This window comes from Panthera onca, chromosome E3, assembly GCF_046562875.1.
Source record: "Panthera onca isolate mPanOnc1 chromosome E3, mPanOnc1 haplotype 2, whole genome shotgun sequence".
Classification (NCBI taxonomy): Eukaryota; Metazoa; Chordata; class Mammalia; order Carnivora; family Felidae; genus Panthera; species Panthera onca.
The window spans coordinates 2186195-2212789 of record NC_138354.1 but is presented as its reverse complement, the minus strand read 5'-3'; the positions used below and the strand labels follow the sequence as shown (position 1 = coordinate 2212789).

The window sequence follows — 26595 nt, the reverse complement described above, 5'->3', positions numbered from 1 at the left end:
ACTGCTTCATCCCACAAACCTTGATAAGCTGTATTTTCACTTTTATTTCGTCGGAAATATTTCTAAATTCCACCTGCAATGTCTTCTTTGACCACGCCGGCTGCTTTAGAACACCAGGACACTTACCACTGGGAGGCCAACGGGAGAATCTCTATCTTACAGATGACAAAATAGGTTCTAAGAGGAAGTGACGAGCCCAGGGTCACCCAGCCCAGAGACGGCAGAGCTAGGACTGGTGCAGCCGTGTGGCCCCCTGGGTACTGGCCTGGTGTCGCCACCGGCAGCTCTCCCTGCCTGCTCAGTAGAGACAGCAGACTCTGAATCACTACAACCTGACAGTGATCCCGGGGGTTCAGAGGCTGGGAACCTAGCCTCGATCCGACCCGGGGTCACTATCACGAGGGGCCGGAACCCAGGGCTGAATGCTCTCCTGCCCAAGCCATTGTCTCTCTGACGCCCGGGCACCCCTGGGGCACAGTGGGGTCCAAGTGGAGACCCCCAACATGTACTCCCATGAAGCACACGCCTGTCCGGCCAAGAAATCCCTCCTCAGTCGCTTCTCCAAAGCCCCCTGGGTCTGGCACTCGCACCTACCCCGGGGCAGCCTCCAAACACAGGCCGGCTCAGCGGCGGGACCAAACGCCGTTTATTTTGAGTAAAAAATAAGCCTCTTCTTTAATAGTACATCAAAAGGGACTCTTCAGCTTTGATGGTCTCACCTGGTCCTGGCCTCCCCAAGAGGTCCCTCGTGCAGCCAGGCCAGGCTAGAGCTCTCTGGGTGACAGGGTCGCGAAGAAGGGCCGTAAGGGGAGGCCCGGGGAGGCTGCTGCTGGGCTGCCTCAGTAGCAGTCCGCCTCGTCCTCCCCCAGAGCGCCCACCGTGGCCAGCATGTCCTGCAGGAGCGACCGAGGGCTCTTTTCTACGCGGTCGCTGCTCTCGGCCAATGCGCCCCGAAGGCCCTCCAGGTCCATAGACCTCAGCACAGCCACCACGACCTCGGGCTCCAGGTACCCCAGTGGCTGGCCCTGATCACCTGCCTGCCACCTCTGCAGGGCGGCCTCCACAGAGGCCACCTCAGGGACACTCCCGGACCCCTGCGGGCCGCTGTAGGAAGCAGTCTGGGCCCTCAGGAAGAGGAGGAGGTCACAGGACTTCTGAGCCACGGGTCGGTCACAGTCAAACAAGGCACGAAAGGCAAACTCGAAGAGCTGCACTCGGCAGAGTGGCTGCAGGGCCTGGGCCAGTGGGCTCGGCGGGGCCGCCACGGGTGGGGTCACGGCATAGGGACAATGGGAGCTGGGTCGGCCCAGCGTCTGCTCCAGGAACACCAGTGCCAGCTCAAGGCCCTGAGCCCGGACCTCCCAGTCCAGATCCTGGCTCGCCACCTGGAGCACCCTGGCCACAAACCGTTCCGTGTCCGCCGCCACGTCGGCGTGCCCGTCCCTCAGCCACTGGGTGAAGACGTGCATGACAGCCCTCCGGGGGAATCCCTCCGAGTCTGTGGACAGGATGTGTAGGAGCTCCGCGAGCAGGCTCTTCTGAAGGACAGAGCGAGAGACGGTGGGAGGGGAGCGCAGAAGCCAGAGCTCCTGCTGACGAGCACCTCCGGCGCGTCTGGGGGCTAGTGCTGCTTTTCCCCGCGGCCCTCCATTCGCTCACGTATTGAAGAGGGAGGTGACCACGCCCGAGTGACAGGGGTACTTAGAAGCAGAGCCAGAGATTCAGGCGATGCGGCCAACTGGCCCCTGGCCCCAGACCACCCGTGACTGGGTGGCGACCCACTGGACCCTGGGGGTGAAGACAACGGCCGGACGTGAACTAGCCGGCCTCGGGACCCACCACCTCCTACCTGCTGGCCCCCTGGGTGTTCGGGGCTGGCGGGGGTGACGCGCAGCCCCTGGCTGGAGAGCTGTCCCATGGCGGCCACTGCACTCGCACGGACGTAACTCTCAGGGTCTCGCAGGAGCTGCTCGGTGAGCTCGGGCACCTCGGAAGCGAGGAGCGCGCGTCTGAAGCCGGCCTGCCCTAGGGGTCCAAGCGACCACGACCAGCTGTGACCAAGGGCTGAACTTGTACCTTCCTTCCTTCCTTCCTTCCCCAAGGGCAGCTTAGGCGGTTGGGTTCCCAAAGCCAACAGGAAACAACCAGTGTGCTCAGGCCGAGCCCGCCCTCCCGCAGCCACCCGAGTGCCCTGCACTCACCTCCCCAGCGTCCGATCATCTGGGTCAGGAACTCGAGGCCAGAGTCCCTCACCTCCCAGCAGGGGCTGCACAGGCGCTTAGGCAGCACAGGGAGAAGTTCTGCAGCGGGAGGGGCAGCTCAGGGCGGCCCAGGCCAGACCCGCCTTGCCCCGGGCTGCCCCACACCCACGACCCGGTCTGGCGTCCCCGGGCAGGGCCAGGCTACCTCTTAGGAACAGCTGGGCGTGGGGATCCAAATCACTGCAGCCAGGGGTCTCAGGTGAACTCTGGAGCCACCGGAACGTGGCCTGGAAGGCCTTCTTCAGAACCTGGAGCAGGGAAAGCAGGGCTGCAGGGCCAGGACCGGTGAGGGGCGAGCTGGCCTGCCTGCCTGCCCCCATCTGCCCCCGCTGTGCTCCTTCCCCTGCTCAGGGGTACAAGGAGGGACCCCAGGCTCAGGAAGAAGAAAGCACTGCGTTTCATTTTTCCAAGGCAGAAGCACCGGGCAGCGGCTGAACGGGCATCCTGGGTCACGAGACAGGACGTGGCAGCTCTCAGCAGGATGCCCCACTACCGGGGACACAGGGTTTCCGCACCAAGACCCAGAAACTCTCCAAGGCCCCCTCTCCTCAGAGGCCCAGGAACCCACCGGGCCTCTTGTCCCAGTCTCTAACTGGCCCAGTCTCTAACTGATGGAGTTTAGATCCCAAGTGCAGGGCTGCCCGGCTCTAGAGTCCTTCCGTCACAGAGAATTCTCTGCTTTCCATGGCCCATGGTCCTCACCAGCCCCGGACAGTCCCCGTGCCGCTGCCCGCCCCTCCAACCTCACTTTAAGGAGCGACTCTGGCCCCACAGAAGGCCCTGTCCCGAGCGGCCTGCAGAGGTTCTCCCCACGCGCTTCCCCCTCCTCCCCACGCTCCTCCCCCTCCCAGCCCTCCCCGCCACACCCTGTGCCTGTACCGTGGGGCTGGAGTCTGGGCTTGTGAGATATTCCAGAAGGACAGCGAACACCTGTGTCACCAGCTCTCGGGGACCTGAGACAGACAGATGAAGCACCCGACCTTCCCTTCCAGGGGCCTCCCCAGCAGAGTGTGTCAACCCAAGGAGAGCAGGGGAAAGAACCCACCGGCCAGCTGAACCCGCTGTGCCCTAGAGAAGACACAGAGGACGGCAGCCCCAGGTGCAGCTAGCGGCAGGCAAGCGGGGCCCGGTGGGGGGCGGGGGGGACCCTCTTGCTCACCTGTCCCCCGAGACAGCGTCCCCAGGAAATCGAGGGCCGCTCGCTGGACCCGCACACAGCCCACCAGGAACGCACAGAGGTGGCCCCCCGCGTCAGAGGCGGGGGTCGCCGAACCACTGCAGAGCCGCAGTATCGTCACCGTGGCGCCAAGCAGGGGCGCCTGAGGCCAGGGTGAGGGGCGCTGGGGCCGGGACAGAGGGCAGGTCAGTGCAGGCCCGGGTCCCGCTGCTGCCGCGGACGCAGGCCGGGGCCACACTTACCAGTGGCTGCAGCAGCTCCAGGTGGGCCAGCGTCCGGCACAGGAGACCCACACAGGCCGCCTTGGAGGCGAGGAGCGTGTCCACCGTCACCGAAGCGCCCCCGGTACCGTCCCACGAGTCTGGAAGCCAAGCCAGAAGCGGCTCTCCATCAGCGGTGCCTCCCGTGTGGCCACTGCAGGCCTGGCTGCCGGCCACGGGCCCTGTGGCCGTCACCCCACGCTGAAGACCAGGACCACAGCTTCTAGGCAGGTGACGTGCCCAGGGTGACACGGGCTGGCCAGACCTGGGCTCCGAGCCTGTCTGCCGGGCGCCTGAGCCGTAGAGCCCAGCTCTGCCCACAGCCCGTGCTCGGGCCGATCCCGCTGCTCAGGACATTCGTCTCTGCGCTCGGCACGGGGCCACCAGGCACCCCTGGGTCCCCTTCGCTAGTCCTCAACACACTGTGCGGCTGAAGCAAGACAAGTACAGCAGGAGCGGTCGCCCTGCCCCGGTCACAGAGTCTAGATGCACCCAGTCGAGATGCCAGCGTGTGCCTGTCCTGGGTCGGGAACCAGCATGTGGTGCAGGCCCGCGTAACCACCCAGCTGTTCTGGGGCCACGTGAGATGACGCCCGCGGGGGGCGAGGCTGCCCCGCTAATTCCAGGGTAGGGACACGAGAGGAGCAGCAGCCACGCGTGTGACAACAGGCTCCCCTCCACCACTTGCACAGTCAGTGGGGGCAGCGAGCCGCCTGCCCCCACACCAAGGACGTGCCCAGGACCCTCGGGGGCTGCCCTCCTGCACCCGCCCGCCCTCAGGAAGCAGCATACCTAGGAGTCCGGGGGCCTGAGCGGTGGCTTCAAGGACACAGGTCAGGGGCTGGAGGAGGACAGCAAAGGCCTGGGCCCTCAACGCCTGTGGACTGAGCACAGAGGACACGGTGAGTGCCGCTTCCCGACCCTGGGGTGAGGTGGCTACTACCCCTCTAACATCCCCAGCAAGTCTGGGGCAAAGACGCCAGTGCCGGGACTCTGGACGCTCCCTTGAGAAACAGCTTCTTTTCAAGCACTGTGACCGGCACTCAGGCCACCGGTATGCAGGCCACCAACGTGGGACCCCACAGGAGCACCTCCCCAGGCCCCAGGAACAGCCCTAGGAAGGAAGGCCTCATCACACGTGCTCCAGGGGACAGTGCCCGCTCAGGACCAAGGGACAGGAGGCCCCACCTCCCGGGAGAGTCCCTGCTGCTCTGTCTCCCAAGTCCTCGGGCTCAGGGTGGGGTGGGGGACTCAGCCAGCACACAACTCGGCCCCGGGGGCTGCCCGGTCCTCCCCTTTCAGCCACTACCTCCTCATGAACACCCGGAGAGCCTGGAGTTCAGAGCCAGGCCCACGTCAGACACACGGCCCCTCTGGCGAGTGGGTCCCGTGGTGACTTTCACCCCCAACCTGGGCCAACACGACCACCTCTCATCTGCCCACAACCCTGCAATGACCTCCTCGTTCTTCCCATCTCTGGACCCAGGCATCCTTCCCTTACCTGCAGGAAGCTGGCCAGCCGCTCCTGCCTACCGGGTCCCCCCTACTGTCCCAGGGCCCCAGCAACATGCACACCATGGCGGCCCAGGATCTACAAGCTAAGACTGCTGGGGAGGGGAGGGAAGCAGGGGCGGCGGAGAGAGCGGACCCTGGGTACGAACCTATCCCTGCTCTGAGCAGAGCAGCTCAGAAAGTCTGCTCTATCTCCGGGGAGCCTCTGAAGCTCGTGTCTGAAGTAGTTATTCTGTCGCTACAGCGTGCAGGAAGCCACAGCATACGGCAATGCCTCTGTAGTAACTGAAATCCCACCAGGCCACACTGCCGACGGCCACCTCTGACTCTTCTCTAGTTTCAGAAGCTCCCTGAAAGCCCCCCGGCCCCCAGGCAGGGGCCGAGACCTCTCTCTGCCGGTCCTTGCGCAAAATAAACCCCAATCCTTACCACTCCTGCAGTTTCAGGATCCCCAAAGCCAACGGCCCTGCTTGGGTGGGGCTCAGATGGCTCAGAGTCTGTGCTAAAGTCTCCCACAGGCCACAGCTGGACGAACTCAGCACCGGAGAACTGCAGAGAACCCCAGAAAGGAAGTTACTTCTCTGTCCTGTCCCCCAAAGCCCGCGCAGTGTCCAGTGGGACTGCCACAGCCCCGGGGCCACGCACGCCCAGCTGAGACGGAGCCTTTCTAGGTGTGCGGGCTTTCAGACCCCCTCTGGCATTCCCTCTGCCGCCGGCGGTGACCCCAGGTGTAACAGCCACTCTAAGGCTTCCCAAGGGAAACGAGCGCCCCTAACTCCTGCCCACTCCCAGCTGCACCCCAGGGGACTGACCGGGCCACGCTGAGGAGGAGATCCACGAGCGAGTGTGCAGAGGGGACGGGGTCTTTCTCGAGCAGACGGGCCACAAGGGGACTCAGCCGCACCCACAGGACTTGCGTCCAAGGGTTGTGGCAGTGCCCGAAAGCGGTGGTCAGCACGTTTAGAGCCTGTGTGATCTGCGGGGTGGCTGCGGAGCGCAGGGACTCCTCAATGTGACTCACTATCTTCTGGGCACACGCTGGCCAATCACCAGTCTGCAGGCCAGGGTGTCCCTCAGCTGGACCTTGCAGAGACAAGCCCAGGACGTGCACCAGGAGCTGCCCAGCTGCCGAGGCCACAAACAGGCTGGAATCTCCCTGCAGGGAGAAGATGGTGTCAACGGCACCTGGGGTTGGGGACAGGGGCAGGGAGAGAAGAAAACGGGGTTCAGCTGGAACAGAATCCAAAGCGGCTTTAACTTCAGAGCCTCAGGGAAACAGCACGAACGCCGCAAGCCCCAGGAGGCACCGCAAGGGCCCCGCCTCCCCTCTGCTCAGAGGCAGAGGAACAGGAATGGAGATTTCCAGACCCTTGGAAGGAAGCTTTTGATTCTAATGAGTCTCAAAACCACCCGACCTGCTGGGTCTGACCTCCGAGCTGAAGCACGCTGCAGCGACCTCGAAGGGCCTCTAACCGCCCCTTCTCTGCCCACCCCCCACCCCCCCCCGCCACCCGGCTACCTCACACGCTCCTCACAACAGCCCCGCGATAGCACAGCCGCTTTCACAGAAGAGGAGACGAGGCCCAGCACATTGCAATGATCTCCCTGGGGCCGCAGAGGCGCGGCCAGGCCACAGGCAGGAAGCGGACCGGGCAGGGCACTCACCGCAGTCGGCCAGGAAGCACAGGGCACTGGGGTGACGCGCCAGGGAGCGCAGGCCCTGGATCCAGCCGCTGCGCACGCTGGGGGCGGTCCAGGCGGCGCCTCCGAGGGGTCCTGCCTCCCCAAAGAGCCTGGGCAGCAACTCCCCCTGCTGGGAAGCGGAGAAGGAAGCGGTGACCTGGGCGGGTTCCCGGGAGACGGGCACTTCAGAGGTGGCTTTTCTACCATTCAGGGCTGGTCGAGGCACTTCCTCGGGGAAGCTCTCTCAATCACTGCCACACGAAAAGCCCCCAGGCAGCCGTGCCTCCGGGAAGTGGCAGTGGCCACCGGCACAGCCACACCAGCCCCGGCAATGCCAGGTCTGCCTTGCAGGACACAGCTTTTGGGGCAGAACGGGGTTGTAAACAAAGGTCCATCACTCCCGTCGGTTTACTTCAGAAATCCTCGCCCTGAAAACAGAACCGCGAGCTCCATCTCCAAACGTCCACCTGTGACCGTGACATTGTGCTCACGGAGTCTCAATGGTCTCCACAGACCACCGAACTCCTGAGCTTGGCATGCGGGTCCACCAAGGCGGCCACCCTCCTCCAGGTGTCCCCCCACCCCGATGCCCCGCACACCTGCGTCAGGCCCCGCTCCCTGCACCTGTTCAAACCTTTACAACCCAGCTGCGAGCCCACTGCCCCCACAAAGCTGACACCCACCCCCGCAAGCCGGCAGTGGCTAACTCCCCACTCAAGCTCCACTGGCTTAGGGACACATACGGTACAATCACACACCGTCCTACACTTCCTACCACGGGCATCACATCCTCGTTCACTCCTGGGTTTCCACACGACACGACGGAAGCCTGATGCCGCCTCTTACGAACAGAGCTGCTCGCTGGAGCAGTTATTCACTCTGAGCCTCTCCTACCCCCGCAGAAGAAATGTGGTCAAGGCCTGCGCCCTGCCTGGGCCACAGGGCGTCCTGCTCAACGATGGCCGACCCTCAAGGTACAGGAACCGTCCAATCACCTCAGACTCCAGGATAAGGGACAAGACTCAGAGACAGATTCCAATCCCCTAAGGCTAAGAGTCTAATTCTATGATGGCCGCGGGCCCCAGAGGGGCGCCACTGACGGCGGACCTGCGGTCACCCAAGGGGGACCCTCCTACAGGTACAGCCCCTCCCCAGGGCGGATCGTAGCCAACGGGCGGCACAAAGACTCTGCCACCCCCTTCCATGCATCGTCGGTCTGTAGGTTCCCCGCCTAGACGCTGGCCCCCGCTGAGCAGCTGGCTGACCAGGAGCCCGTGGGGCTGTGAAGGGGCAGCTGACAAAGGGACAGGAGGCCAGCCCAGGGCTGCGGGCCCAGCAGACAGGAGGGCAGCCTTTCGCTGCCGACTGAGAGCCCGCACCCGGCCTGGGCCCCTCGTCCCTGCTTACAGCCAGCAGCAGACTCTCTAGGGTCTAGTGTGAGCTCTGCCCCTTCTGTGGGGTTCTCGCACTAAGCCCCCCGGCGTTCCCTTGTCTAGGAAATAGAGCTAAAGGGTGCTGATCTGCTGACTGGCCAGGGCTCCTCGGATGAAATGAAAGTGACCTCGCAAACCCTGAAGGGCTGTCTAAGCTTCAAGCCCTGCGGGCACGTGAGGGTTACCGTGCGATCCCACGAGAACAGCAGAGGCGCGCCCCGGAACACCGTGGTGGGTCCCACGGCGGGCCGGTCGGTGCCGGGCTGTGCCTCTCGGGAGACCGCATCGCCCAAGTGAGCAGCGTCCGAGAACGGCACCCGGAGTTACTGAGAGGACACATCCCTCCCCGCTACCGTCCCCTCTTCGAGCGACTCCATCCCGGCATGGCCTCCCCGGGGCCCTTCACACACTGTGCCACAGGAAGCTGGTGAGCCTTCAGGTGAGCCGTGAGGCTCCGAGGAGCCAGGGGTGCCGGCACAGGGCCAGACAGGCGTATGGCAGGCATCGCCTCGCAAACCCCACTGTGCCCACCCGGGACTGTGAAGAGCTGTTGGACGCACAGCTGGGGCGGGGGGGGGGGGGGGGGGGGGCCTCTCCAAGCCCCCTGCCTTATTACTCAGTAGAAATCCTCACTAGGCCCTCATTCATCCGTCCCACAGGACTAAGTGCCGGACAGATGCTCTCGGTTAAGCCTCGTGACGGTCTACGTGACACGCACAGCTCTCCTTCCGTCACAGGAAGACACTGAGGCTCGGAGGGCAGGTGTCAGAGCTGAGTCAACCCCAGCTCCGTGTTACTTCAAAAACTCTACCCCTTCACCCCGTCATTCCCGGTCAGTTTTTCAAAGAAGGATTACGCTCAGGAAAAAAATCCCGTGGTGCATGTCAAAACACGGGGCAAGCCACGTCTCAGAGACCCAAGGGTCACGACAGCCGCCGCTGCTCTGTGCGCCTGCAGAAGAAAGCCGTGTACTTCCCGGCGGGCCTCTCGGTGGGAGGGCCCAGGCTCACCTGAAGGTACTGGAAGCAATCTTCCTGGGCTGCAAGCATGCCCGCGAGGCGGAGCGAGAAGGCGAGGACTCTGGGACTCAGGTCCTGGGGCTTCAGCACGTGGCAGAGCAGCCCCAGCAGGCAGGGGTTCTCCTGTAACAACAGCAGGCTGGACCCTGCGGGCGGGCCCGGCCGGGCAGAGTGTCACTGAGGCCTAGTGATCAACTCTCCCTCGAGGCCGGTTCTTCGGGCGACCCCCAGACCTCCTCTCCCGCGGCCGGATTTAATAATCGCACTGGGCGAAAGTATTCGCAATGACCGCAACAAAGGAGTCGGCGCTTCAACGCGGCGAGAGGGCACAGACCAGACGGCCGTCACCTCCGACACAGGGGAGGGGCGAGGACCAGCAAACCCGAAGGCGATCTATCTTGCTGATTACAAAAAGGAATGCAAGTTAAAGCAGAAGACCGTCTCTACCTCTCGAATGGATACTTTTTTCTTAAACCAAGAGCACTCAATGTGAGGAAGGACAACGAAGACATCTGAGACGTCTACTCGGCCACGCTGCTGTCCAGAAGCGCCGAGACAGGGAAAGGGAACTGTGGGGCAAAGGCGGGCAGTTTCCGGTTGGGAGGCCCTGGCTGAAATAACTACCAGAGAATGTGATTCAGTAAGAACGAAAGAGAACAGCGTGAAGATTAGAGAAGCACGAATCAAAGAAACCAGTAAACACGTGGGCAAATCTAAAAAGCGCCGATTTAAAGGGGATGGAGAACCATCTATCATGCTAATGGTCAAAAGAAAGCTGGAGTAGCCATACTCATATCAGACAACCAAGATTTCACAATAAACACGCAACAAGAAATGAAGGGCATCATATTGTAATGAAGGAGTCTATCCACCAAGAAGATCTAACAACTGTGAATATTTACAACATGAAGCACCCAAATATATAAATCAATTAATCACAAACATAAAGAAACTTGTTGATAATAGTACCATAACAGGAGGGGACTTCAACACCCCACTTCCAGCAATGGACAGATCATCTAAACAGAAAATCAACAAGGGAACAATGGCTTTGAATGACATACTGGACCAGATGGACTTAACAGATATATTCAGAACATTTCATCCTAAAGCAGCAGAATATACATTCTTCTCCAGTGCACATGGAACGTTCTCCAGAATAGATCACATACTGGGACACAAATCAGCCCTTAAGTAAAAAAAGATCGAGATCATACCTTGCCTATTTTCAGACCACAGCGCTATGAAACTCGAAATCAACCACAAGAAAAAATTTGGAAAGACCATGAATACTTGGAGAGTAACAAACATCCTACTAATGAATGAATGGGTTAAACAAGAAATTAAAGAGGAAATTAAAAATTACATGGAAGCCAATGAAAATGAAAACACGACAGCCCAAAACCTTTGGGATGCGGCAAACGCGGTCATAAGAGGGTAGTATATAGCAATCCAGGCCTTCCTAAAGAAGGAAGAAAGGTCTCAAAGACACAACATGACCTTACATATAAAAGAGCTAGAAAAAGAGGTGCAAACAAAGCCCCAAACCAGCAGAAGAAGGGAAATAATTAGAGCAGAAATCAATGATACAGAAATAAAAAACGAAACAAAACAAAACAAAAACAGAACGGACTGATGAAACCAGGAGCTGGCTCTTTGAAAGAATTGACAAAATTGATAAAAACCCCTAGCCAGATTGATCAAAAAGAAAAAGGAAAGGACCCAAATAAATAAAATCATGAATGAAAGAGGAGAGATCACAACCAATACAGCAGAAATAAAAACAGTAATAAGAGAATACTATGAACAATTATACGCCAACAAACTGGGCAATCTGGACAAATTGGACAAATTCCTAGAAACATATACACTACCTAGAAACAGGAAGAAATAGAAAATTTGAACAGACCCATAACCAGTAAAGAAATTGAATCAATAATCAAAAATCCCCCAACAGACAAGAGTCCAGGGCCGGATGGCTTCCCAGGGGAATTCTACCAAACGCTTAAAGAAGAGTTAACACCTATTCTCTTGAAGCTGTTCCAAAAATAGAAATGGAAGGGAAACTTCCAAACTCATTCTATGAAGCCAGCATTACCTTGATTCCAAAACCAAAGACCCTACTAAAAAGGAGAACTACAGACCAATTTCCCTGATGAATATAGATGCAAAAATTCTCAACAAGATACTAGCAAACCGGATTCAACAATACATTAAAAGAATTATTCATCACGATCAAGTAGGATTTATTCCTGGAATGCAGGGCTGGTTCAATATCTGCAAACCAATCAATGTGACACATCACATTAGTAAAAGAAAGGATAAGAACCACATGATCCTCTCAACAGATGCGGAAAAAGCTTTTGACAAATTACAGCATCCTTTTTTATAAAAACCCTCAAGAAAATAGGGATAGAAGAATCATACCTCCAGATCATAAAGGTCATATACGAAACACCCACCACTAACATCATCCTCAATGAGGAAAAATGGAGAGCCTTCCCACTAAGGACACGACACGGATGTCCACTCTCACCACAGTTATTCAACACAGTGTTGGAAGTCCTAGCCTCAGCAATCAGACAACACAAAGAAATAAAAGGCATCCAAATCGGCCAGGAGGAAGTCAGACTTTCACTCTTTGCAGACATCATGATACCCTCTATGGAAAGCCCAAAAGTTTCCACCTAAAAACGGCTAGAACTGATCCATGAATTCAGCAAAGTCGCAGAATATAAAACGAATGCACAGAAATCGGTGGTATTTCTATACACCAATAATGAAGGAGCAGAAAGAAATCAAGAATCGATCCCATTTACAATTGCACCAAAACCCATAAAATACCTAGGAATAACCTAACCAAAGAGATGAAAAATCTATACACTGAAAACTACAGAAAGCCTATGAAAGAAACTGAGGAAGACACAAAACAATGGAAAAACACCCCATACTCATGGATTAGAACAATATTGTTAAAATGTAAATACTACCCAAAGCAATCTACATATTCAATGCAATCCCTATCAAAATAACACTAGCATTCTTCTCAAAGCTAGAACAAACAATTCTAAAATTTGTATGGAACCAGAAAAGACCCCAAATAGCCAAAGCAATCCTGAAAAAGAAAACCAAAGCTGGAGGCATCACAATTCTGGACTTCACTCTGTGTTACAAAGCTGTAAGCATCAAGACAGTATGGTACTGGCACAAAAACAGACACACAGATAAATGGAACAGAATAGAGAACCCAGAAATGGACCCACAAACATATGGCTAACTTATCTTTGACAAAGCAGGAAAGAGTATCCAGTGGAAAAAAGTCTCTTCAGCAAATGGTGCTGGGAAAACTGGACAGCGACATACAGAAGAAAGAACGTGGACCACACGAGACACAAACTCAAAATGGGTAGAAGACCTGAACAGAAGACAGGAAGCCATGAGAATCCTCGAGGAGAACACAGGCAACAACCTCTCTGACCTCAGCCATAGCAACTTCTTACTCAACACGTCTCCGGAGGCAAGGGAAACAAAAACAAAATGAACTACTGGGACCTCATCAAGATAAAGAGCTTCTGCACAGCAAAGGAAACAATCAGCAAAACTAAAAGGCAGGAACCGACAGAATGGGAGAAGATATTTGCAAATGACGTATCAGATAAAAAGTTACTATCCAAAATCGAAAAAGAACTTATCAAACTCAACACCCAAAAAACAAATAATCCGGTGAAGAAATGGGCAAAAGGCATGAATAGACACTTCTCCAAAGAAGACGTCCAGATGGCCAACCAACACATGAAAAAATGCTCAACATCACTCAGCATCAGGGAAATACAAATCAAAACCACAATGAGATACCACCTCACACCTGTCAGAATGGCTAAAATTAACAACTCAGGAAACAACAGATGCTGACGATGATGTGGAAAATGGGAACCCTCTTGCACCGTTGGTGGGAATGCAAACTGGTGCAGCCACTCTGGAAAACAGTGTGGAGGTTCCTCAAAAAATTAAAAACAGAACTACCCTATGACCCAGCAATGGCATTACTAGGTATTTATCCAAAGGATACAGGAGTGCTGATTCAAAGGGGCAAAGGTACCCATGTTTATAGCAGTGCTATTGACAAGAACCGTATGGAAAAAGCCCAAATGTGCGTCGACTGATGAATGGATAGAGAAGATGTGGTTTATACATACAGTGGAATATTACTCGGCAGCGATCAAAAAGAATGAAATCTTGCCATTTGCAACAACGTGGATAGACCTAGAGTGTATTATGCTAAGCAAATTAAGTCAGAGAAAGATAAATACCATATGGTCCTACACATGTGGAATTTAAGATACAAACCAGATGAATGTTAGGAAAGGGAAGTAGAAATAATATAAAAACAAAGACGGAAACAAACTACAAGAAGTTCTTCAATATAGAGAACAAACTGAGGGTTGCTGGAGGGGAGCTGGGTGGGTGATGGGCTAAATGGGAGAAGGACATTACGGAGGACCCTTGCTGGGATAAGCACTGGGTGTTGTATGTAACTGATGAATCACTAAATTCTATTCCTGAAATTATTATTACGCTATATGTTAACTAACTTGGATTTAAATTTTAAAAAATAAATAAAATGTATATGCTTTAGAATATCAGAAAAAAAGCACCAACTGTAAAAATTTTTAATAAATAACTTTTGACAGGGGTTACAACAAGGTGGAATCAGAATACCAGACAACAATAAAAAAGAGGCTTGTGCTTGGCTGGCATTCAAGTGCCCTGAAATCCTTGTGTTGTTGGAACAGAAGATGGAGATTCTAGTTAACTTTTGACTTTTTACATCCAGTTTGTGGGGGAGGTAACTGCAAACGAACAAAAGTGGAATGCATAACTTCCAAACCAAAAAAAGAAAAACTTAAAAACGAAAGCTTTATTAATCCAATGGAGAGGAAAAAAGGAGGAAAAAAGAAACAAAGACAAGGCCTCGTAATTAATGAAAAATACGAGAGAAGATAGTCCCAACGTAACAATAAGCTAAACAAACGAAGCAGACTGTCTGTTAAAAGAGCTGCTCATCTTAAGAACCAGGCCGGCAGCATGGTGCTTACGAGAAGCAAGGAAGCGGCACACAAAGGATGGGCTTACGGCGTCGCAGGTGCTGCCAGTTCCCGCTTTCGAAGAGTTGCCGCGGCAAGAGAACATCTGACAAACCTGACTTTGAAACGAAAAGCATTATCGGTGCTTCAGGGAAAAAGTCATTGGTCAAAGGGGGAACAGTCTAAGCCTGCGCGTACCTAGGCTAACTTCACAGTGTGCAAAGGAAAAAACAGGACGTCAAAGACAAATGGTTGAACCCACCATCTCAGGGTAGGGTCTTCACCTCTGTCCGGAAACAAGCAAGCATACCGATTGGCAGGAAGACAGCAGGCTTGAACAACGTAGATGTGACTAAGGAGCCAGCGTGGGGCCAGTTCTCTGATCGTGTGGAGCAACAAGGACCACAGAGCACAGGCCGGGGGGCCAGGGCAGGGGGGGCGGGTGAACTGAGAGGGGCGGCGGGGGCAAGTGAACTGCTACTGGGCACCAAGTTTCTCTTAAGGAGACGACAATGCTGCAGAATTACACCATGGCAATGAGTGCACCGCCCCGTGCGTGATTTCACTAAAAACCAATCAATTACACAGGTTGAGTCAATTCCATGGTACGTAAATTGTATCTCAAAGAAACCTGTCCAGGGGCTCAGTCAGTTGAGCGTCCCACTCAGGTCACGATCCCGGGGTTGTGGGGTTGAGCCCCACATTGGGCTCCCTCGCCGAGTGTGGATCCTGCTTAAGATTCTCTCTCTCTAAAAAAAAAAATTTTTTTAATAACAAATAAAGAAACCTGTCTAAAAGTAACTTGCAAACTCTGACTACAAACAAGGTCACAACTGAGGACTCTACAAATACCAGAAACAGCAGCATATAGGGAAATCTACAGAACGTCTGGGAAAACTGTGTACTCTGCCGTGATAAAAGCCTCCATACAAAGGAATCAAAACATAAATATTTTCTAAGTCCAATGAAATAAATTAGAAATCAATAATAAAAACACTGAAAAAAGTCCATATTGTAAATCTAAAAAATTACCCTTTTAAATGATTTGTGCATGAAGAATAAATATCTCAGTACAAAGTATTACATATTTGGAAATAAATTACAGCAAAAGTAATTTTGAAGGATGCAGCTAAAATGATGCCTTCAGAAAAGTGTGTAGCCTCAGGTGCATATATTAAAAAACAAGAAAGGCTTAGATATTCAACTCAAAAGAGAGTAAAAGTGCAGGATAAACCAAAGGAACAAATAGAAATTAATGGTGTGGGATCTACTCTAAGGCAACGACCAGCCAAGAGATCAAACATCTGCGTGAAAAGACGTGCATGCGAAGAAGCCATTACGGCATTATTTATGATAAGGAGCCTGAGAAACACAACCACCTAATAGCAGTGGTGTGATTATACCCATTATGGTCCATGCACACAGGGAATGCCACATGGTCAATAAAATCAATGTGTTCCACAGAGAAAATGCCCTCTGCAATGGTTAACAGAGAAAAAGCATGACACTGAATTGTATTTACAGCGTGACTTCATTTTTGTAAGAAAAATGCAGCTGGGGGCACCTGCGTGTCTCAGTCAGTTAGCATCCGCCTTCAGCTCAGGTCATGACCTCGAGGTTCATGGGTTCAAGCCCCACGTCAGGCTCTGTGCTGACAGCTCAGAGCCTGGCACCTGCTTCTGACCCTGTGTCTCCCTCTCTCTGCCCCTCTCCCGCTTGCTCTCAAAAATAAACATTAAAAAATTAAAAAAAGAAAAAAGAAAAATACAGCTGTATGATGTCAGGAAAAAAGGCTGGAAGGAAATTAACCAAGTTGCCGGTGGTTTAATTTTCCTCTTGACGGCTTTGTGTTGCTCAAGGTTTAAAGCATACGTATTCATTTCATAATAAGAAAAGATTTCTTCAAACAAGTAAGTGCAATGAGAACAAAGTAAGTTTGTCTATGCCCTCTGCAGCCCTCTAGCGTGAAATGGACAAGAGGAGGCCTGAATCAGGGCTGGAAGCAGCCTAACAACGTCAAGATCAAGTTCTCCTGCTCATTCACTCAAGCTTCAACTGGACGTATTCCCAACCAGCCAGGTGGAATCCCCAGGATGGGAAGGAAGGGAGCCAGATGGACACCCCTTCCCCTGGACAGGGGAGTCCCATGCACCATCTGGCCTCTAGGCAAAGAGACAACAGCACCACCCTCCACCTTACCGGCTTCAGTGATGGTTTTAAACCAGTCCAGCAGCTTCTCCAAACAGGTGTCATCTGTCACGGGCTGCCTGGGGTCTGCCAGAACGGAACAGAGAGCCGGGAGGAGTTGGGAGCACTCTGGGTCCATGATAAGGCTGGAGAGTCCTGCAAAGAAAAGGTCAGGGCCAGGTCCCGCCCACCCTAATCACAGGCAGCCCCGGTGTCCGCTCAGGCCCCAGAACTTTCACAGCAGGCCAGGCGCTGCAGGACCACAATCCTCCGAGGGAGCTGCCAGGGTGGTACTGGGAGGTGTTCCAGAGCAGGCAGGGGCCCTGAGTTCTGGCCGCCCTGGCTGGAAAGGAGTCTGGTGTAAACCACGAGGCCTCAGGTGCTGAGTCTGCCAACCCTGGACTCTGGTGGGAGGGGAACGGCTGGATGCTCACCCAAACTGCCCGTGGGCCAGTCTGGGGTGCGTGCCTCCTGGCGCTAGCCGCGCGGACAGGGGAAGAGCGTCTCTCCCGGGGTCAGCGAGTCTGTAACCGACACCCCCGCAGCCAGCAGTGTGCAGAGAGGAAGGCGCTCCGTCCCGGGTCCGTCTCTCCCGGGCCGGGGTGTGCACCTGCGTGTCCCGTCTGGGAGGGGACGGGGAGCCCGGCGGTCATGGGGTCAGGGAGGGTTCTCTCGGGAGCTGGGGGCGGTCAGGGGCTCGGTCGCAGCCGGAAGTGGGTCTGTCTGTCCGTCCCCGGTGAGGCTAGGTCCCTGAGAAGGGAGCCCTCCCTGCGGACCCAGCTGCCGCGCCGGGCACCGGCCTCCCGAAGGGCCCGGAGGGAACACGAGGCGGCGGCCGCGGCCCGGCTGGCCCCAGGATGCTCCCGGGCCCCCAGCCCCTCTTCCCGACTCTGCCGGGTCCGCCACCCCTCCCCGGTAGCGCCCCTCACCAGCTCCGCGTCCCTCCGCCGCCTCAGGCCCCGCCCCGGGCCGCGCCACTTGCCGGATCTGGAGGGGGCGACCGCAGAGTCGGCGGCCGGGGAGAGCGTGAAAGTCCCCGAAAGGCCACCCGGGAGCCCCGGGAGAAAAGAGCTCAAGCTGAGAAGCCCTCAAACAGGCCGGCGCCAATCCGGTGACCCCCCGACCCATCACCTTCGCAGGAACGCTCGGTGGTACGCGCCCTAGCGCCCGGCGGGCATCGCGCCAGAAGGCGGGACTTCCGGCGGAAGGAGCGAGGCTATGGCCGGAAGAGGCGTGGCCTCGCCCGCCTGGATACTCTGGGCGTGCAGGAGGCGTGCAGGTGCCGGAAGGGGCATCCTCATCCTTAAGGCGAAGACAGTGTCCTTTGGCCTCACAACTGAGCCCTCAGGGCCCATTAGCTGTGTGCCAGAGGTTCTCAAAGCCAATGGATAAAACCCAGTTTCATCTTCCCTTAGCGTCAGTGTTTCAGCACGATTTGGGGGGAAACACCAGGTATGTGTTAGAATATAGAGAGCAAAATTCCTACGGGTACTGAAATAAAAAGGAATTTTAAAAACATCGACTTCTATGGGTAATCACTTCGGACACCCCGCCCCTTAGAAGCACTTGGGTGAAAAGGTTTGAACTACACAGTTTTCCCCGAATTGTGATTCCTCATTGTAAAAAAGGGGATACTCCTATTTGCACGATCGAGCAGTTGTTGGGGAACAGCATCTTAACAGTAGCACTGTGCTCAGTGCTTCACTTAATATAAGCTCGGATGGAAAGAGCCCAAATGATCATCCACGGATGAATGGATAAAGAAGATGTGCCATATATATATATATATATATATATATATATATATATGCACATACATACACACACACAATGGGGTATTACTTGGCAATCAGAAAGAATGAAATATTGCCATTTGCAACTACGTGGATGGAACTAGAGGGTATTATACTAAGCGAAAGTAGTCAGCCAGAGAAAGACAAATATATGACTTCATTCATATGAGGACTTTAAGACACAGGACAGATGAACATAAGAGAGGAAGCAAAAATAATATAAAAACAGGGAGGGGGACAAAACAAGAGACTCTTAAATATGGAGAACAAACAGAGGGTTACCGGAGGGGTTGTGGGAGGGAGAATGGGCTAAGTGGGTAAGGGGCACTGAGGAATCTACTCCTGAAATCATTGTTGCACTATATGCTAATTTGAAAGTAAATTTAAAAAAATAAAATTAAATGCACCCACTAAAAAAAAAAAATAAACTCGCATGATTCTGCCCTAACCTCAGGAGGGTGGGTACTGTCACCATCCGCCCAGATGAGGAAACTGAGGTGCATAGAGGCGAACTCCTAAGGTCTTATAGCCAGTGGGCTGGCACGGCTGACATCTGAACCTAGGCATTCTGACTCCAGAGCTGAATACCAGATTATACAGGCCCACAATTTCTTACCTGAAACTTCTGGGGACACATGGGTCAGAATTCATAATTGTTCACACTTAAAGAGAACCTATGTGGTGCATGTACAGTGTGTGAGATTACAATCCCAGCAGGGTTTGATGCAGTACACCGTATAATGTGTTAAAAGTTCCGCGGTCACATTAATATACACTCCAGGTGGAATAAACAACCATAAATAGTCTCAGCTCAGACTTTTGTCAACAAATGAGTTCAGGTCAGAACAGTTTTGCCAACCAATGAATTCTGAAAGGCTTTCAAAAGTTTTCCGAATTCAGAACAGCAGATAAAAAGCCGTGGACATGTACTGTCTCTGTAACTAAATGAGAGGAGGTAAGTGAAAAACAGAATCAGGAAGGGCAGGGGGACTGTGGAGCTCCAGGAGTGGAGCGGGGGGTACAGGGGTATAGGTAGTCAAGGTAGCAAAAGCTTTTGTCCTCCATGTGGGCAATACCTCGAAATAAATGGAAGTTGTTAAGCAGTTCAGGTTCTCTGTGCCGGTGGGGGGCCACACCCCCTTTGTGTACAAGTGAGGACACTGACGAGAAGAGAGCCATGAACCTGTACTACATGTTGGTGCCAGAACTAGACCAGTAATAATCTGCCAGCATTTCGGCTACAACACGCTACAGTGGGTGAGGACTCATTCATCTGTTCACCCCACCAAGAGAAGTGTCACACTGCACTCATTCTGGAATGGGCAACTGTTCTCTGAGCACTTTACAGATATCGACTCAGTTGATTCTCACAACAACCCATTTATCAACATTTGTGGAAACAGCAGCACAGAAAAGTTATAAGGACTCCCCGGACACCACATACATAGTGAGCACCTGCTCTGTGCCAGCCCCTGTTCCAAGGGATGGAAAAAAGGCCGTGAACAAAACCAAGCCCCTGCCCCAGAGAGCTTACATTCTGGACATGGAACGCTCTTGTAGATGATAGATGTCAGGTGGCTGGAAAAAGAAAGCAGGGTGAGGGGACAGAGTAGGTGCCCTTGGACACCTGTATAAAGGAGCAAGAAAAAGCATACTTGCTAATAATAATTTCAATAAACTCTGGAGCCCAGTGTTCCTAAAGATCTTCATGATGCCCACTGAGTTGCAGCGCAAACGCAGTATTTTTATTGTCGTGGGGCTACTACATCAGAACCCTGGAGCTTAAGATAGAGATCAGGGAGGATAATTTTCTGAACGCCGGGTGTCCAGAACTAGCAGCCTGCACAAGCTCCTTGTCCCTTTTAGCGTTAACCTAATAAACAGCAGCATCCTGCTCTGTGACTGGCGCACAGGCTTGTCGCGGAGCCTCCACGAGAGAAGGCGGGGGACGCACTCCGGGAACCGTTAAGCGCGTTCCCGGGGCTTCAGCACCGCGGGGCTCTGAGCCTCGCCCCTCCGGGCGCGCTGCGGGTCGGCCCTCGGGCTTCCCGGCGCACGCGCAAGGTCGGCCGGGCTCTCGGGCGCCGGCCACATCCGGGGCTGTGCGGGCGGCGCGGTTACCATGGCAGCGGGGTCGCGGCAGGCGCGCGGGCAGGGAGGTCCGGAGGCTGCGGGCGGCTGGGCCGCCGGCGGAGCCGCACAGCCGGACAATCGCGCCCGCAGCGCCGAGGGGCGGCCGGGCGGCGCCGCAGCCATGTCACTGGGCACCGCGGATCCGGCCTCGGAGACGGTAAGCGCGGGCGGGCCTCCTCGCTCCCTCCAGCTCGTCGGCTCTCGGGGCCAGGCGCGGTCCGGAGGAAGGGGCACACGGCCGGAGGCCGCCGGGTGACAGCTGCCATTATTGTTACCGCATAAGACCGACCCTTGGGCCCCCGCCCGCGTGCAGCCGGCCGGGCGTCGCCGCCCCTCACCCAGCCTCCAGCCGCCCCTAGACCCCGCCAGCCCGTGCACAGGCCGCCGCTTCCAGGAAGCCCTCCCGGACGCCGCGCCCTCCTTCGAGGCCCCGGCCTGTGCCGAGCCTGCTACCGCGGTCCGCGGGGCGACGGAGCTTACCGCGTAAGTGCTGGCCCACCCGTGCCTCCGGGGCGGGGGGGCAGCGGCCGGCCTGGGTGTGCAGGGGGAAAACCCCCCCCGGCCCGGACAACAGTGCCCTGCCCGGCGCTGATGGGAGAAGGCTTCCCCGGGGGAGGCGTCCCCAGGTTTACTCCTTTGGGTGAGGGCAAACGTGCTGTCCGCTCGTGCCTTTTCCAAGTGTTTTGGGTGCGCCCACTACCCGCTGGAGGGGAGGCATCCACGTGGGTAAGTGGCATTCCCGTTGGGGGAGAAGGAGGCAGGAAACAGAGCGTCAAGATCACTTCAGAGAGTGAGCTGTGCAGAAAATAAAACAGGCCCCATGTGATGGAGGTGTTGCAGAGGGCTGCTTTAGACGGGGTGCCCGGAGCAGACGCTCTGAGGACGCCCTGGATGAGGACGAGAAGGAGACAGGCTGGTAAAGACCTGAGAGCAGTGGGGCAGCAGCATGTACTAAGCATGTACCAGCATGGACTAAGGTCCTGAGAGGGGAGAGTGGGGTGTGGCGCAGCGCCTGCACGAAAGCTTGCTGGGACCTCCTGGGGGAAAGGGGTGTGCATGGAAGGTGGGCACCCGCCTGGCCACGGGAGCCGTGCAGGCCATGCAGGGAGCGTGGATTTTATTGCAGGCGGGGTGAGAAGCCTTGGGAGGGCTCCAGACAGAGGGAAATTTGCTCACTTTGCTTCCTTCTCACTGAGAGGGCAGCACTCAGCCGGGCTGGACAGCCAGGGCCCAGGCTCAGTGCTGCTGGCCCCTGGGAGTGACTGACCTTGTCCCTCAAGGCAGCGAGTCTTGCCTCATCTGGGAGGCCCGCCCACCTACACGCGACTCAGTTACCGCTAAGGCCCCTTCATCTTTAGAAAGTGACGTTTTATGTCGTGATTGTAAAACTCATGACCGTTAGAGAAAGCTTAGAAAGTCCGTTTACCTGCACAAGACCTGGTCAGTATCTGGCGGTTTTCCTTCCGATCTTTTTGCAATGCATCTTTTTCCACGCACCTTTGAAAAAAGTTGAGAGCGTATCTGACTCGTTTTGTAACCTTTACTGTTTAATTTGTTGTTAGCGTTTTCCCACAGCCGCACGTTTTCACGAGCATGATATGAAAAAGTCTAACCTGTGGATGCCCTTATTGTATTCACCCATTTCCCTGCTTTTTACTCTTTTGTTTTCGCTGTTCAGCTATTAGAAACAGTGCTACTATAAACATCCTTACGCACATAAACATTTGCTAAGCCCCTTACGTGTGAGGCTCTGAGGACACAGAACAAGTTAAGCCACGTTGCCTTGGTCTCAAGGAGAAACTGTTGCAAAGCTCTCTCCACGTCTAGGAGACGCCCTTGGTCCAGGCTAACGTGCGGCTTTTCTGCTAGCTTGCATCTGTGCTCAGTTAGACAAGAACCTCTTGACAGCAGGCACTGTCCAGGCTGTCCATTCTCTCAAGTCCCTTGGAATAGAGCTGCCTCTAGGCTTGCTCGTGAACTTTCGCAGAGCGCTTACTGTGTGCCAGGGGCCTCACTGTGCGGCGGCCGTAAGCGGCTCCGCTGACCGCAGTACAGAGCCACGGGGGTGACGTGGAGGCTGAGTGGGGCCACTGGTGATTTAAGGGCCAACATTCGTAAAAAGGCTCACAGTTTCTAGAACGAGACAAGAAGAGCATTTATTAGACATTTACTATGTGTCAGGTTCTATGTCGCGTGCTTTATTAGCCCCCTGGCCCAGACCTCAGGTCTCCTCTCCCCCCAGCCCTGCCCCCGACCTTTTGCTCACAATCTCCTGTGCTCTCCTGCCTCCCAGATCATCCTGCAGCCTCACAGCACCACGGCTTGAACATATTTATAATGGCTGCTCTGAAGTCTTTGCTAAGTCCCTCATCCGGGCTCCTTCAGAAGTTTCTATTTCTGCTCTTTCCCCCTTCTAACGCTCACACTTTCCTGTTTCTCTGGGTATCTCATGGTTTCCTGTCGGAAGCTAGACATTTAGATGGAATGTGACAGCGACCCTGGGTCGCCACCCCTCCTCCCCATGGGCTTGGTGTTTGCTTGGTGGTCCGTGTTTGGTGAGTGACTTAGCTGGACTAACTCTGAGGTCCTTCTGCCCGCGCTGTGCAGCCTCTGGTTCCCTGCAGGTTTTGTCTTGTTTGCATCTCTCTTAACTTCACTACCTAGGGGTCACCCTTGGGTCAACAGAAGCCATTTTTTGATCAATGGCTGTGGGTAAGCCCCTTGGCCTGTCACACTGCGTGTGCGTGCGTGCATGTGTGCATCTGTGTGCGTGTGGCTTGGAGGCTGCTGTCACAGTGCGCGACTTTACGGTTTTGCCCACCCGCAGCCAGGGACTAGTAGCTTGGGTTGCCCCTCTCCGTCTCCCCTGCACGGGCAGCCTTAGACGCGCACGTGCCCTCCGGACCTCCAGATATTGTACCTGTAGACCTGGCTCCTGGGAGCGGCTCTTGTGGCGGGGTGGTTTCTTGTGCAGCCAGTGTTTGCTTCGAGGTTGTGCTAAGGCCCCTCAGCCAGGGTTGGTCTAGGTGTGTGGGGAGTGTTTCCAAGCCCTCCTCAAGCCCACGGCCACGTGCGCGCGGTCTAGCACTTGGAGGCAGCCTCCCTGACCCTCGAGGTCGACTGTGACCCCAGGGAGGCTCTTCTGGGCTCTGTTAAGCTTCTGGTTGTTCTTCAGACGGGCTTCCTGCTGCTGCCGTCACAGAGCTAGGAGGCCCCTGTCATGGCTCCCCACCACGTCCCCATTGTCTTCAACTTGGCATTGGAATCGGGGAGCCATTGGGATCCTCCACCATGCACTACAAATACAGCCAGGCCCCCGTGCTACCGCCCGGGGCCAACAGCAGGGACGGCCTCCTCGAGTGACAGTCCTGTTGTGGGGCGGGGAGGTGGGGGCCTGACCCTCCCTGAGCGGAACCTCTGTCCCGCGAGCAAGCTGGGGACCTAGAATTCCTAGTCGGCTGCTCCTGGGGTAGGGCTTACACCCTCCTTCTGGGCGCAGGGAATCTCCCCCACCGCTCACCACTGTCTTGCCTGCACCCACCTAGAGCCTATCTCCCTGGAGGAGTTCCCGTGGGACAGGGCTGGGGGTGGGGGGGCAAGGGATGCCCCGGACTGTTCTCTCCCAGATTTAGTAGATTTTCTTGAGTGAATCTCCTCCGTTGCTCTCTGCCCTTAGGCCAGTTTCCAGAAACCCAAATGATTGTTTGTTTGATGGCTTTCTGTATTAAACGGCTGTCTGTTGAGGAGACAGTCGTCCGAGCTCCTCACCCCATCATTCTGGAAGACCACTCCTAGGGAACGTATTGTATTCCTTTTTCGCCGACACCGTGTACTGAATCCCCGCAGGCTCCCCCGTCTCCTTCGAGACCCGCTCTTTTTTCCCAGTGTCTGCTTAGTACACATGTACTTCTAGTGCTTTTGAAAATCCGGTAGAGGAACGTGTTCTCCTTTGTTGAGGAAGCTGGGATGCACAGGGTCAGTGGTGTGGCCAACGTCACACAGCCGGCGGGGAGGCACGATGCTGCTCTGGGCCCCGTCGGGCTCTCCGCCCGCCTGCCCCTCGGCCGCCCCGGGCTCCCGACGCCCAGGGAACGGGTGCGGCAGCTCAGACTCTGCTCAGAGACATCAACGTGTTCATTGTCTTTAACGCAGCCCCTGGTCTGTCTGCTGCAGCCCGACTGGCGGGCAGAGGGAGGGAAGGCGGGGAGGATCCGCCGGGGGGAAGGCATGGTGGGTGAGCGCACCTGTGGGAGACAGATCCCTTGGTTTTGTCCGCCACATGGTAGCCTCATTTCCCTGTTGAGCCTTCAGGCCATTAAACAAGTAATGATGACCGGCGTCCACAGAGAAAGTCGTCGCTCCTCCTCTGTGCAGTTTCCAGCGGGTCCACACCCGCCGTCGGCAGGCGTGTCCTTTGCGATGCCAGGGCGCGGTCGCCACCGTGTCTCCCCAGATCTGGCACGGGATCTGCACGTTGAACCTGCTGCCTTCCCTTCCTAAACGTTGGGCGTCATTTTCACACGCTGTGCTCAAGGAAGACGCTCTGTGATCGTCACGTGCTAGTTGTGCCTTAAAACATCACTTGTGAAATGCCGCAGAAAATCCGTCAGTGGCCGATGAAAGATTCTGTTTATTTGGGGCACACGACCTTCCCCCCGTCCCACATCAGGTCACGCCACACCTTTAGTCCGGACCCTGTGTTTAAGATCGCTGGGCTGGAGGGCTGCCCCGTCCCGACAGCGACACCTTACCCACCCCGCACCCTTCTGGCACGGCCATATGTTTCCAGTGGAACATCTGCTGGAAGAATTGTTCCTTAAGGTACTGATACTATGGCCATATGGCTTAGTCCGTACTTGTGCTTTTCAGAAGGCAGCAAAGTCCCACGACGACACCGTGTGGGTTCAGCCGCACCCACACGGCTTGCTGAGACACGCTCACCAGCAGACACAGCCTTCTCGGCTCCCAGGACGGGTGTCAGTTCCTAACTCCTGGCAACCGCACCGCGAATCAATAGCACGGCGATCAGAGGGGATTTACGGGTTTATGTGTGTTCCTCCTTTCCCTTTTTTTAGGATTTAAAACTGAGTAAGTGAGTTAGCACAGAAACAGTCTTCTCTTGGGAAATGACATCCTCGTACTGAAATTAGGTGGTACAGGTTTTCTTCTACCCTCCACGGCCGGGCAGGAAGGTTTCTACGGCCAAATAAGGCATGTATTAATGCGCGTTGTGTTTTTAAATGACTTTGACTTGTTCTTGTCAGGATCCAGTCCCAGGTCCCTTGTGCCTTGATGTGAAGATGAATAAGAGACCATTTAAACGATGTGAGACACGTTCCTTTTCCCCAAAACCGTTTCTTTATCGACAGTACATAGCGGATCCTTGGATGTGGTGCCGCTAGATGGACAGACGTGGAGCAGCCCGAGTGGGTGGAGCTTTGTGTCACGTCCGCCACCGTTCTTTGGGCTGCAACCGAGCGGGCTGGCCGCTGCCCACTTTGCATGTTCTGAGCTTAACTCGGAGTGGGTTTCTTGAGTCACTGTCTCAGCAGCCGTGGATGGGCTGTTTTCACTTTGTACTTGTGACCGTGGGGGGCCAGGCAGGTTCCCTAAAATTTCACTGTTTCCATCTCTTCTTCCAGGGAGATGACAGTCTGTCCGCAATTACCTTTGACTCTGACTTTGAGACGGTGAGTGTGATCGGGGCACAGCCGCTTGTCCCACTGCTGGTTATCTGGCCCCTACACGTTACCCAAACACGCCCCCGGCTCTTTCCCCGCAAACGTGACGTTTAGAGCCGGAAAACACACTCTAGGGGCTACTCTGCACTTGAGGAGTTTTGAGCCCTTGGTTGGTATAGGTAACCGTGATTATAATTTTAAAACTTGTATCCGGGTGTTAGTTGTGAATAGAGTATATTTGAGGCACATTCTAAGCTCTTATCCTGCTTCTGGTTTTGGTGTAACATGAAGGGGGGAGAGGGCTCTAGGCTGGAGAAGGGATTCGCTTTGGCAGCCGCGGCTCTGGCGGTGTGTGATGTCCTGGCACGATGG

At 55.1% G+C, this 26595-nt stretch overlaps 2 protein-coding genes across 15 annotated transcripts in view; one reads left to right on the top strand and one right to left on the bottom strand.

Moving 5' to 3' along the window:
- Positions 1-623: 623 nt before the first annotated feature.
- Positions 624-17741, bottom strand: BRAT1 (BRCA1 associated ATM activator 1). Of its 5 annotated transcripts, none has more exons than XM_060649610.3 (14): positions 17546-17741; positions 16629-16772; positions 9337-9491; positions 6876-7023; positions 6023-6395; positions 5640-5759; positions 4491-4582; positions 3675-3799; positions 3421-3601; positions 3141-3214; positions 2407-2509; positions 2202-2300; positions 1850-2025; positions 624-1538 (listed from the first exon to the last, which is right to left on the bottom strand). In XM_060649610.3, exons 2-14 carry the CDS (start codon positions 16753-16755, stop codon positions 840-842), a joined length of 2472 nt encoding a protein of 823 aa, XP_060505593.2. In that variant the 5' UTR covers positions 16756-16772; positions 17546-17741; the 3' UTR covers positions 624-839. The 5 variants fall into 5 exon arrangements, with proteins under 5 accessions (XP_060505593.2, XP_078296260.1, XP_078296261.1 ...); XM_078440134.2 differs by lacking the exon at positions 17546-17741 and adding an exon at positions 17051-17539 and having other exon boundaries at positions 16629-16959; XM_078440135.2 differs by lacking the exon at positions 17546-17741 and adding an exon at positions 17051-17539.
- A 2692-nt stretch (positions 17742-20433) lies between these two features.
- IQCE (IQ motif containing E) overlaps positions 20434-26595 on the top strand; it is a 42125-nt gene continuing 35963 nt past the window's right edge. For 2 of the 10 annotated variants that reach the window (XM_078439949.2, XM_078439946.2), the window contains exons 1-2: positions 20444-20699; positions 26185-26232. In XM_078439949.2, coding sequence (XP_078296075.2) covers positions 20532-20699; positions 26185-26232 — 216 coding nt within the window. In that variant the 5' untranslated portion in view covers positions 20444-20531. Of the gene's footprint in view, positions 20700-20825; positions 21026-25608; positions 25868-26184; positions 26233-26595 lie in introns of those variants that run through there. The other 8 variants (XM_078439950.2, XM_078439948.2, XM_078439952.2 and 5 more) reach the window with 7 other exon arrangements.